Below are 12,939 nucleotides of genomic sequence, written 5' to 3'. Positions count from 1 at the left end.
CTTGACCAGGAAAGTTGTCCAACTTGTTTTGCTTTTCATCCTTATGATAAGGCAGCTGACATCCCCTACTGGCCCAGTTGAGCTTACTGACTGTCATGTCCCCCCTACTGTCCACCTCAGAGACTTCAGCAAATGAGAAGGCCACGTGCCAATACATGTACTCCAAGACTGGGCTACTCATGCTGTGATTTTCCCTGTGGCCAGGCTCTGAATACAGCTTTCTAGAAACCTTGCCTAGAGTGACCTCAGCCGTGACTCTTGTGTGTGCCAACCAGTGCAGGGTCAGGTGTGCTCTGTTATCTGCAGCAGCCAATGCACATACCAGTTGATACAGCTGCCTGGACAGCTCTGCCCCAGCCCCATATCATGCATCCTAGTCAGCCTGCCACACATCCGATTCTCTTGCATTTTCCTTGCTGCCATGGCCAGGTCTGGGTGACCTCCAATAACCACCACCAGACCCACCTTCACAGCTCTGGTTTTTGCATTTGCCAGCCCTTGTTGCATCCTAGTTCAGCCCAGCCTGTAGCCCATTTAGCTCTTGTGCACACCTTTGGGGTGCTATGACTTAACTCAGCTCTATCTGCCTTCATACCCAGTCCTCACTTATGCCGACAGTTGCCTTTGCCATATCTAGGTTTTCCCATGCCCAACCCTGGTTCTCCTGCTCTCCAGTGATAGATACAGCCTGGCAAGGGAGTGCTTACAGTTCCTGTTCCAGGCATGTTTCCAGTCCCAGATATTAAACCTGCCAGGGGGTACTTCAGTCTTGCTTGATATGACTTGCACTTAAATCCCAACACTTTCCAGCTGGAGCTGCAGCCTTGCCCAGCTGACCCATACCCATCCTGATCTTGTGCATGCCTATCTCAGCCTGGCCCACCCATAGCCTGGCTGCCCCCATCCCAGCTGTCATGCTCACCAGGGGAAGCAGTGGCCCAGCAAGGGGGTCTTGGAGTTTCCTGACCTGCTCACTCCTAGTCCCAGGTCTTGCACGTGTCAGCCCAGGCTTTGGCCTAGTCTGAGGTGGTCTGCCCCCAGACTTGGCATTTGCCAGTAGGTACTACAATCTGGCTCAGCTTGGCCCATGCCCATTCCTGGCTCTTGCTGTTGAGTGCATTAGCCTAGCCCACTATGGCCAATCCCCAGCCCTATGTGAACTGATATTGTGGTTCAACCCGGTCTGGCTTGTACCTTGTCCTGGCTTCCATTCATGCCAGTGTATGCTGTGGACTGACCCTACCTGGCTTGCCCTAGACCCACATCACACATGTGCCAACGGGTGCTGCAAACCAACCTGCACTAGCCTGCTCCCAGCCACAGCTTTTGTATTCACCAGTGGGAGATACAGCCTTGCAGGGAATTTGCACATTCCCCTAACAGGTCCACTCCCAGCAACAGATCTTGTACGTACCCAGACTTATATGAACAGTCCCCAGTACTGGTTTGTACTGTGGTCTAGCCTGATTGGCTTATGTGGATTCTAGCTCTCACCTGTGGGTGCTATAGCCTACCCCTAAACCAATCCCTCATGTGGAACAGTAGGTGCTGTAACCTAGCCTGAACTATCCCTCACCCATCTTGGTTCCTATGATTAACAGTGGGTACTAAAGCCCAACCCAGTCTGGCCTGCTCCCAGTCCCAGCCCACATGTATGCTGATGAGTGCTGGAGCCCCAGCCTGCTCTGCCCACAGCTCCAGCTCTTGTATTCACCAGTGGGAAAACAGGCTAAGCTGGGAGTTCTAAGAGTTCCAGTATCCTATCACACCCATTCACAGCCCCAGGGCTTGCAAGTGCCTGGCAGGGCCCATCTGCAATCTCAGCTCTTGTTGGTGGGTATTGCAGCCAGCCAGCTAGGCATGGCACATACCCTGTCCTGGCTCTCCTGTGTGCCAGTGAGTGTTGAGTCCTGGTCCAGCCCAGCCTATCACCATACCCTGCACGCACAAGCACTGACAGATACTGCAGACATGCCTGTCCTGGCCCATCTCCAGCACCAGTGGGAGTTGCTAGAAGGCATAAGAGAGTTTCCCAAGTTCCTCTACCAGGACTAATCCCAGGCCTGGATATCATGAGTGGCAGCAAGAGTAGCAGCCCTCCCTAGCATGGTCTGCCCTTAGTCCCAGCGTTCACATATGCCATTGGATGCTGTGGACTGTTCCTGCCCAGTCTCCTTCCAGCCTCAGCCCTCACAAGTGTCAGGTGGGTTCTCTGGTCCAGTCTGGCTCAGTCCATCATTAACCCCAGCTCTCCATGTAAACTGGTGTGTGCTGCAGTTCCACGGAGGCAAGCCCACAGCTCCCTACAGAATCTGTCCCTAGACCTCTTTCTCTCACATTCTAGTGAGTGCTGCAACCCAACCTGGCATGGCTCACCCTATTCCAAAACTCGTGGGCTGGTACTGCAGCCTAACTTAGCCAGGCATGCCCTCAATTCTCAGCTTCTGTGCATGCCATCAGGTGGTGGCAAATACTGTTTTGCTCTCCCCCGTGGGCAGATGCCTTGGTCTGATCCTGATACGCCCTCTGGTTCTCCCCTTCTAAACCACTGTATCTCAGCTCCTTCACCTACCTGTAAGTGCAGTAGCTCAGTCTGTGGAAGACCCCAGAAGTCATTCACTCCCTACCAGACTTGCCTACAGCCCTTCTCACTCTAATATGTTCTCAGACCCCCTTTCCTGGGACAGTATGGAACCCTCCCCTCTTTCACCTCCTCTCGCCTGGGGGCCAGGGTCATGTGTCCTGACCTAGAGTTCCCCACTTATCCTTTTAAAAACAAATAAATAAAAATAAACAACTATGCTGGCATACTGGTATAGTTACACAAATTTGGCATGAACAGTTCCAGAGTACCCACCTGCTACCAGCTGCTTTTCTCCCAGCAGTATAACATTTGCCTAGGTACAAGGCAACTTAGGCAGTTGCCTACAGCTGGGGAGTTAATTCACTTTTGTTCTAACCCAATAATGAAGTGTTTTATCTCTTGGTTTATGATTTTTTTATTTGGGGGGCCAGTATTAGAGAAGTGTCGGGGGTTAAGCTGCCACTTGTGAATCTCATCTCATGTTGGAATCCCACTTAGAGTGCTGTGTTTCCTGCCCAGCTTCTTGCACATGTTCCTGTGGAGGCAGTGGAAGATGGCCCAAGTACCTGGGCCCTTGCTGCCCATGTGGAAGGCTTAGATTGCATTCCTGCTCTTTGCTTTAGCCTAGCAGTGGCATTTATTTGGGGAATAAATTAGCAGGTGAAGTTTCTCTCTCTCTCTCTTGCTCACCTTCTTTGTCATTCTGCCTTTTAAATAAATCAAATAAATAGATAAATAAATCCCCAAACTAAAATAGACTTTTTGGTTTTGTTTGCTCCCTTCTGTTTATTCTGAAAATACCTTGTACTTATTCTCAAGTTTCTGAGTCTAGTTTCCTTAGCACTTGATTCATTCAAGTTTGCGTATTTTTAGGCTATTCAGAAATACTAACAGCAATAATGAAAAAAGCAGGTACCAATTATTGATCTTGTTTTAATTCTAGAAAGTAAATGATGCGAAAAGAACCCAGAAAGAATTTTATGAAATGGAACTTAAAAACCTGCAAAACAGATTGGAAGGGGAGGTGACTCAATTAAACGAGGCCCATTCTAAGACTTTGGAAGAATTAGCTTTGAAGCACCATATGGCAATTGAGGCTGTCCACAGTAATGCAATCAGGGACAAGAAAAAGCTGCAAATGGTGAGTAAAAATTTGTAAATTAATGGAATTTCTGTAATGGTCCAGTGTGACCTCTGTTGAGGTGCAATGATTTGGATCATTTTGAGGACTGCTTTTGTGAAGCCATTCTTTAAATCATGGTTCAGAGGGTAAAAAACATTCAAGTTCTTAACATGAGATGCATTCTGTTGAGCTGATTGGGGATGCTGCCATTTGATGTAAGGCATCATGGGAACACTTTCTGGATCCTGAGCTCTTTGTAACACAGTGAAATAAGCGTGCTCCACTGGAAGCCCAAGCTAGTTGCACCACATCATGTCTTGTGGATAGTTTCCTTCCCTTATGTTTTTTTTTTTTTAAAGATTTATTTCTATTATTTTTTCATTGGAAAGGCGGATATACAGAGAGGAGAGACAGAGAGGAAGATCTTCCATCCGATGATTCACTCCCCAAGTGAGCACAACGGGCCGATACTATGCTAATCCGAAGCCAGGAGCCTCTTCCGGGTCTCCCACACGGGTGCAGGGTCCCAAAGCCTTGGGCTGTCCTCGACTGCTTTCCCAGGCCACAGGCAGGGAGCTGGAAGGGAAGCGGGGCTGCCGGGATTAGAACCGGTGCCCATATGGGATCCCGGGCGTGCAAGGTGAGGACCTTTAACCACTTGCGCCACCGCGCCGGGCCCCCCCTTATGTTTTTTGCTTGTTTTCTTCTCCAAGTACTCAGCTTGCTATTGGCAGCATGTGACAGACACTAATGTGTCTTTGAAGGAACATAATGTCTAGCCAACCTGGGCTTCCCCCAGAGCTCTGCTAAGGCTGCCCATCTGCCAGAAAGATTTGTTCTGTCTCAAGAGTGTTCCTGCGAGACCTAACTGAGAACAAGTGTTGAGTTCCCAGCCATGCCCAAGCATATGGTGATAAATAAATATTAGGGATTACCACCTCCTGCTGCAAGCCAGACATGCCAGGCATGTTTGGCTTGTATCATTCCATTTAGTCCTCAGACCCTGCTGTTGGTTTGATTGTACTGCCTCACTCACTGAAGAGAGCTGTACACAGGCACATGCAGCTTGCAAAACAGTCAGCTTTGGACTTAGATCCTAGCTCTCGCAGGTCCCAAGGCATTTCAGTACCACATAGATGCTGATTAATGATGGTTGTTATGTGGTTCACATAGTAGCACTTTACAATTGACAAAAGGCTTTCTTTTTACACTGCCTAATCCTTAAGGCTTAGACATTTGTATCATTATTAGGTAGATGGTGAGATAGGTTTAATAAACCTGCTCGATTTACTCAGCATAACAAACCTTACAAGTAGACAAGACAGGATGGAAATTGTGACTTCCTGCTTCATTATGTGTTTTTCTGATGGGGACTTGTTGGAAAAACATTTAAAACTAAATAAACTTAATTTAAAATTCAAGTAAAATTTGTTGTTATAATGTTACAACTTTCTAAACTTACTCCTCGATGTTTATGCAATCAGAGACAAAATTTAATGGCGCATAATTATTTTCTGAAGATCGTGATTACAGTTTTCTCTTTGCCAGCTCACTGTACTATTCTAGGACCAGTTCTGCAACTTTAATTACATGGTGTATGTGTGTGCTTAGGGGCTCCAGATGCATGCACCAAATGTTTAAGGTGTTTTGTACTGAGCTGTCTGGTGGTAGCTGCTACTTTTGTTTTTTTTTTTTTTTTTTAAAGATTTATTTTTATTATTTTGTTATTGGAAAGGCAGATGTACAGAGAGGAGAGACAGAGAGGAAGATCTTCCATCCGATGATTCACTCCCCAAGTGAGCGCAACGGGCCGATGCTATGCCGATCCGAAGCCAGGAGCCTCTTCCGGGTCTCCCACGTGGGTGCAGGTTCCCAAAGCTTTGGGCCGTCCTCGACTGCTTTCCCAGGCCACAGGCAGGGAGCTGGAAGGGAAGCGGGGCTGCCGGGATTAGAACCGGCGCCCATATGGGATCCCGGGAGTACAAGGCGAGGACCTTTAACCACTTGCGCCACTTGCGCCACCGCGCCGGGCCCTAGCTGCTACTTTTGTAAATTCTTCCTAGCTCTCTTTTAATTACTGTTTTTCATTTCTACATCTTTTTTTTTTCCACTTTGGCTGCTGCTTCTAGTATTGGCATATTTAAATTGCATGTGTCCTGCCTTCACCTTCCTTTATTTCTATATAATTTAAAAGCTAGAATCAAGGCATATTTCATCAGTGTCATTATTACTTCATTGCTTCACTCCTGATCTTCCACTCACCTGATTAAATTTTAATTTTCAAACTACATAAAAACCTGCTTTAGCTGCTTACCTGTCTTATAGTCTTTCTCTTAAGTCATGGTTGCCAAAAAGCAGGTGAAATGAGATTTCTTGTATGTGGATGTATTTAGAAGCTTGCTGCTTCGTTTCTGTCTGTCCTGGTTAGCTGCTGTCTAAGCTGCAGTGGAAACCTTTCCTTTTCCACGGTTGTCTTTCTCTAACGTCAAATTAGCTTTTAGAGAAACTTTAGCTGAAGATGACTTTCGCTCACCTTATTATTTACCACTTGTTCTACACTTCCCGTGGTAACTCTATCACCCCTCCAGTCTGAAAGCTGGTATATGTGAAAGAGTTAATACAGCAAGAATAAGCAGTGGCTCACAGTGCTGAACTGTTAATGTATGCAGTGTGGCTTGTGATGAATACCTGTTTTCTTTTGGGGATCTGGAATTTTGGTGCCAAGAAAAAGATACAGTTAAAACAAAACCAAGCAAAAACCTGGGACCTGAGCGCCTCGTAACTACCCTAGCAGATAACAGCATTTCACATGAGCCGTCACACTTGCCGAAGGAATTACGCAGGTCCTGTGTGAGAGGGCTCCTGGAAGCCCGGCCTGATGTCCTGCAGAATTTTTCCCAGATGTCCCAAACGTGATTAGACACTGATGCCTGTGAGTCACAGCAAATCATCAAAGCTGGGTTTGTTTCAGGGTCCCCTGACAGGGAACTGTATTGTTGCTACTCCCAAGTCAAAGACTAGGGGAACATTGAACTGCTGGAAACCTGCCCTGCTTCCCTGGAACCTCCGTGCTGTTTAGAGTATGCCTTTTCTACAATACTGAGCTCTGCTCCTGCTCCACCACTTCACCTCTTTGTACACTTCTTCAGGCTGGTCCTGGGAATTGCTGCCTCTCTAAAGGTTTTCCCACTGAGCTAGACATTATTAATTCCTCATTTTACTCCTGTCTCTGCATGTATGTCTGCTCTTAGTATTCTTTCGTTATGTGCTACGATGAATTTATAGTGTGGAGGCACATGTCATATTGCCTTAGTATCTCAAGAATGAAGCAGTCTGCCTAGAAACTTGTGCTTGGTCTTCAGTGGGTATTAATTTTACTGGTTCTGCTCTTCAGATGCCTTAATTTGGTGCTATTGTAATTCTCTTCTAGGTTCTAGTACTGGATGATTGAGTTCCAGAAATGATAATGTACTTTGATTTTTATGTAAATACAAAGGAATTCTAAAGATACAGATTTTTATGTCTCATCAGATTATTTTTATCATATGGGCACTGGTTTGAGTCCCAGCTGCTCAATTTCTGACCCAGCTCCCAGCTAACACACCTGGGAAAGCATCAGAATATGGCCCAAGTCCTTGTGCCCTGCCATCCATGCGGGAGACCCCAGTATAGTTCCAGGCTGGCCCAGCACAGCTGTTGTGGCAACTGAGCAGTAAACCACCAGCTCCCTGTCTGTCTTTAACTCCACCTTTTAAGTAAATAAATGCTTTTTTAAAAAAAAAAAAAAAAGACAGAATAACCTTTTTCTTAGATTTTTTAAAATATACAATGTTGGCAAATTCATTAATTAAAGACAATTTCTTTTTCTAAGGAGTTGGAAGAACAATATAAAAAGGAGAAGCTACACCTAGAAGAGGATAGGAAGCAGCTCCAACTTGAGCTCGAAAACCTGAAGGAAGTTCTGGAAGGCAAGCTGAGCACAGCCAACCAGGAGGCAAGGATGTGTTTGCTTTTCACCTGCATTTAAATGCATTAATGAGAGTCACCTGCTCTGATTGCATTGCACACAAGGTTGAGAAGCACGGAATGTGACATTTGGAGTGAAAATAGTCAACAAACTTGAATTAATCCTGAATTTGTCCTAACACTTTAATTATGTGCCAGAGGTTAAACCATTCTGCCAAAAGCACTCAACCAGCTGTCAACCCAGATATTTCACAAGTTCTAGACAGTGACAACTAAAGTACTCTTTTTTTTTTTGACAGTCTTCACATAATTGGGATAAAAAGGTTCAAGGGCTACAGGAAAGTGGGTAAAACTATTATTTCCATATTGTTTCCTTTATGTATCTGAGGAAAATGGGGATATTAAGGGAGAAACCCATCCAGTCTCCCACCCATCCCAGGTCCCGGATGTAGGGCATGCTCCGAGGATCTTGTCAAGTGCTTTTGATAGTTCAACAGTTATGAATCACTGCCACTCCCACCATTCCAAGCATGGTGAGGTCGTTGAAGAATCCACTGATTGACATAGTCCATCTTAGAGTCTCCATTTGCCTAGTTTTTCACTTTCAACATGTAGCTGAGGTGGCTGTTGACTTGTTCTGTCCTCTGTCTTTTCATGATTAGGGTTCTGAGTCCGGAAAGCTCGATTTGGGAGATCCTCAAAGAAACTTTGTCTGAGGTGTTCCCAGGTCAGATTTCTGTGTGTACTTGCCAGTACAGGGCCCGGCACAGTTCATTGCCCTGATCAGCTGGTGGTTGCAATTGCTGGGTCTGTTCTGTTTCCAGCCCTGACTTTCACTGGAACCAGTGGGTGTTGCAGTCCAGCCTGGTTCTGCCCAGCACACACTGGGCCCTCGCATAAACCAGTGGGAGCTGCAGCCTAGTCAGAGCAACCCACAATAACCCGCACCAGGCCCGCCCCCTACCCTGGCTTGCCAGTATGTGCAGCAGGCTAGTCCAGTCTGTCCCACATCCCCTTCTACTCTCACACATGTCAGTGGGTATTAAATCCTAATTCCAGCTAACCAGCTCAACAATCCAGCCCTCACGGATGTTGTTGGGTGCCTCTCTGTGTAGCCATCCCAGCCCCTGGCCTAGTTTTCGTGCCCTCCCATGGGAGTGGTAACCCCAGAGAGAGGAGCCCACTATTTCCCTCCCAGGCCTCTCCCACTCCCGGATTATGCTCTTTCCAGGTGGTTCTGTGATTTAACTTGACAGAATTAGCCCCCATTGCTAGCTTCTTCCAGCTGATGCTTGGCAGCTAAGCCTGAACAACCCTCACCCATTCTAAATTTAAAGCACTCTTTAACACGAAAATATTAGAGTTTAGCCTGGAAAAGGGAAGATTGAGAAAATAACACAAAGAAACATCACAAACCTTTGAAAAATTGTGGATGAAACAAATGTAAAGCCATTTGAAAGATTGTGTTAATTTGTTCTTTCACTTTGTCTCCCCCTGCCTGTTGAGATCATGCCCTAGCATAGCCTGTCTGCCATCAGCCCCTACTTCCTTCCCAGTTCTTCCAGTTGTGCGTTGTTCTACAAAGACAGCTCTTGCTTTTCACAAGATCTCATCTTGTCGGCCGTCCCCCGCTCGCTAGGGTGGCCTTCACTAACAGCCTCTAACTCCTGCTTTCTCGTCATCTCCAAACACAGGTGCCCTGGCAGGCTGATAATCTGCCTTTCATGTTCTTTTGTGTTCTTGAAACATTAAATCCAAAGAAAGGCCCTCTGCTGCACAGGGAGGGAAGGAGGAGATAGAAGGTGTCATCCCAGCTGCCGACCCTGGTGTCTGCGATTCTTGCTGGTCTCGTGTCCACTCCTCTCTCAGCGACACATGGCCCTAGTTAGTGTGTCCTACTTGCAGTTAACAGACAATTTAGTGACCATCTGTGCTGCTCAGGCAGGCCCCTCAGGGTTCCTTTCTTAGTTCCAAATATTTTAGTATTCCTCCAACCCAGATATCCTCATCTCACTGAGAAGGATTTTAGTAAACATAGAACTTACTTTCCCTCTGGCTGCACTGTCATTTAGGTCTTGGCACCTTACTATTACTTTGCGGCCACTTTGCAGCAGCTGCCCAAGAATTTCTCTGCCCATACTTCCACATGCTTCTGCCTTTACTTAGTCTTCGATGTCTTTTTGCTTGTCCTGTTTTGCTGAATAGAATCTCCAAAGATCATCCGTGTTCTTACTTTGTTTCCCAAGGTTACCAGCATTTCACAGTTAGTTGTGGTGCTTCTCCAATGTTTTCCTTTGTGAAAACCCTTTTATCAGTGCTAGGAGAGCCTTTGATTTTTTAACACTAATTTCCAAATTGAAAAACAAAGTTAATTTTTTTGTTTATTAATGTATTTCCCTATAATTTGTTAATGTATATTATAGTAATCAGTTTTTACATATTTGAGATGGGCCTTTGTCCCAGCAGTTAAAATGGCCACAGTGGTCCACAGAGTGCCTGGGGTTGGTGCCTTCCCCTGACTTTCAACTGTAGCTTCTGCTAAAGCAGACCCTGATGGACAGTAGTGATATCACACATGACTAGATCCCTGTCACCCACGTGGGAGACCTGGGTGGACTTCCAGCTCCCTGCTTTGGCCCCAGCCAGGGACTGTTGAGGACATTTGGAGAGAACCAGCAAATGGAGTGTTCCATGCTTTATTTCACTCTTGCTCTTCTTCATAGCCTCTTATGAAGTTTTTTAAATGAAAATTTGAGCTTTAAAAATAATTCTTGGTTAGGCATGATATATATATGCATATATTTATTATTATTATTATTATCATTATCATTATTTTGTAAGGCAGTTCCATAGGCCCTGGGATTTCCCTTTACCCTTTCCTCAAATCCATTCTTGGCACTGAGTTCCTCTATATTGTTACAGTAGTTCTTCATAAATAGTCATAAGTCCATCAATGCAGACATGGACAGTGGCAGAGTCCAGTATCCTGTTGTCAAAATATATATAACAGTTTCGTTGGGAATCCATCTTTGATCTGGAAGTAGAGTTGCTTACTGTGTTGGATATAATAGACTGGATATCAAATCTGGATATGCTGGATATGATAGTCTCCATTACACAGTTACTATACATCCCCTTAAATGAAAAGCTACAAAACAAAATCAACAACAGTAATAAAAATAGAAATTTGTAACGCCATAATGTTAAATAACATGCTACTGAGTGACTTGTGTGTTGCTGAAGAAATAAAAAAGAAAATCAAGTTCCTTTTTGAAGAAAAGGATGCTACTGTATGATCTGTGAATCAGTAAAGAATTTAATCAGAAAAAAAAACTGTTTTGAAGAAATGAAAACAAAAACAAAGACATCAAAATCAATGCAATATGGTTTCCACTGATTTTTGTTGGAGAGTTGTGTTTCCTATAGGCAATAAGTAGGTTTCTTTTAATTCAGTCTACTAATCTAAGATTTTTTTTCATGAGTTTAAGCCATTTACATTTATGGTTAACATGTTTGGGTGGTAATTTGGTTCTGTTATTTTAGCAATGAGTTGTTCATTGATTTAGTCTTCTATTGTTATTTTACTGGGATGTTCTTTGCATTTGCCTTTGGTTTTGGTGGGCACTGTTCTTCTCTGTCAAGAGAATATCTTAGTATCATTTGTAGGGCTGGTTTGGAAGAGGCATGTTCTTTTAACTTTGCTTTACTGTGGAAGAAATTTGTTTCGTTTTGAAAGACAAAGGAAAACTTTGTTGGGTACATTATTCTAAGCCAACACTTTTTTGCTTTTAGAATCTGGAATATGTCACTCCATTCTCTTCTGGCCTGTAGAGGTGTCTGTGAGAGGATAACTGTGAATTTAAGTTTTCATGTGATTTTCATGATTGAAGAGAGCTTGAATATCATGTGTCATGGTGAAGATCACTTTTGGTCAACCCTGTTGGGAGTCTGTGTCCCTCCTGGATGTTGTTTCCCAATTCTTTCTCCAGATTAGGGAAATTTTGCTCTACTATTTTATGAAATACATTTTTTAAACCCAGTTTCTTTTTCTGCCCCTTCTGGAACTTCCATAACTCTTACATTTGGCCTTTTAATATGTCTGTTAATTCTTGAATACTTCTTTTAGCTTGACCCAGCTCTACTTCCAGCTTTTTGATTGTTTCTCCATGTGGGAAGAATATCTTCCAATTCTGAGATTCTTTCTTCAGCCTCCTTCATTCTATTGTGGAGACTTTCCACTGAATTGCCCTGTTGTGTCCTTCATTGCCAATAACTCAACTTGATTTTGTTTCACTGTTGCTATTTCCTGTGTGATACTCCTTAAATTCCTTGACCTTCTGTATGTGCTTCTCATTGTTGATAATAAGCTTTATAACAAGTATTTTGAATTCTGTATCCATTTTCTTGATATATTCCTCATTCAACTCTGAGATTGGCAAGGGCTTTTGTCCTTTGCAGGAGAGTCTCCAGTAATATTAATTGTGTCTTTGTCTCTTCTTTTGCTCTTGGTCATTGTACTTCTGGTTATCAGATTCTCCTTAGGGCAGGTTTCTGAGCTGTGTCCTCCACAGATCTGCAACTCAGTTTTACTTTCTGCAGTTGGTACACAGCTTTTTGTTTGCAGTCACCCTTGCACTCCTTCCAGGGAGCTTTAGATCTGTCTGGGCTCTTGTGTTAAACTTCTCCCACAGTCTCCAAAGCCCCAGGGCTGGGCTCACCACTATCCACCTCCTGTGACTGTCTTGAGGCTGTACCATTGTCTGTACAACGTTGCTGTCATTTCCAATTAGAGAGCAGTTCCCAGGATTAGAGAGACACCCGGTGTCCTAAATAGCTCAGTTCCTGGTGGTGCTGATCTTGCCAGAACCTGCTTGCTGTTATGTCTGAGGGCTTCATAAGATACCAGAGTCGAAATTTTGGATTTCGGTAAATTTGCTCCCAGCTCAGCACATGCACAGCTTACTTTTTTTTGTTGAATTTTTTATTTTGAATTCTGGAATTTTATGGTACAATTTATATAGACTGGGATTCTCCCCCAAACTCCCACCCCTGACAGACTTTCCTCATGTTGCTACGATAATCTAGTCCTTCATAAGGAATCATAATTCCATTAGACTGTGATTTAGCACAGCTTGCTTTTGTCCCTGCAGTGTCAAAGCCTTTGACAGCCTATACCAAATGGCGCCTCTTGTGTGGCTAATGGCGTTCTTGATCTGCTGGCCATTACATCTGGGGGCTACCTGGACCTATTTTGGGTGGAACCTGC

General features: G+C 44.5%; 1 protein-coding gene across 3 annotated transcripts in view; it reads left to right on the top strand.

Moving 5' to 3' along the window:
* The window catches only part of FAM184A (family with sequence similarity 184 member A), a 106,924-nt gene that overhangs the window by 47,787 nt on the left and 46,198 nt on the right, over nt 1–12,939 (top strand). For all 3 annotated transcript variants that reach the window (XM_040965232.1, XM_040965234.1, XM_040965233.1), the window contains 2 exons: nt 3,528–3,725; nt 7,579–7,701. In XM_040965232.1, coding sequence (XP_040821166.1) covers nt 3,528–3,725; nt 7,579–7,701 — 321 coding nt within the window. The remainder of the gene's footprint in view (nt 1–3,527; nt 3,726–7,578; nt 7,702–12,939) is intronic.

Source organism: Ochotona curzoniae, unplaced genomic scaffold, assembly GCF_017591425.1.
Source record: "Ochotona curzoniae isolate NIBS_2020 unplaced genomic scaffold, NIBS_Ocur_1.0 scaffold_3890, whole genome shotgun sequence".
Classification (NCBI taxonomy): Eukaryota; Metazoa; Chordata; class Mammalia; order Lagomorpha; family Ochotonidae; genus Ochotona; species Ochotona curzoniae.
Note: the sequence above shows the minus strand (reverse complement) of the source record. Positions and strands in the feature narration are given on the sequence as shown.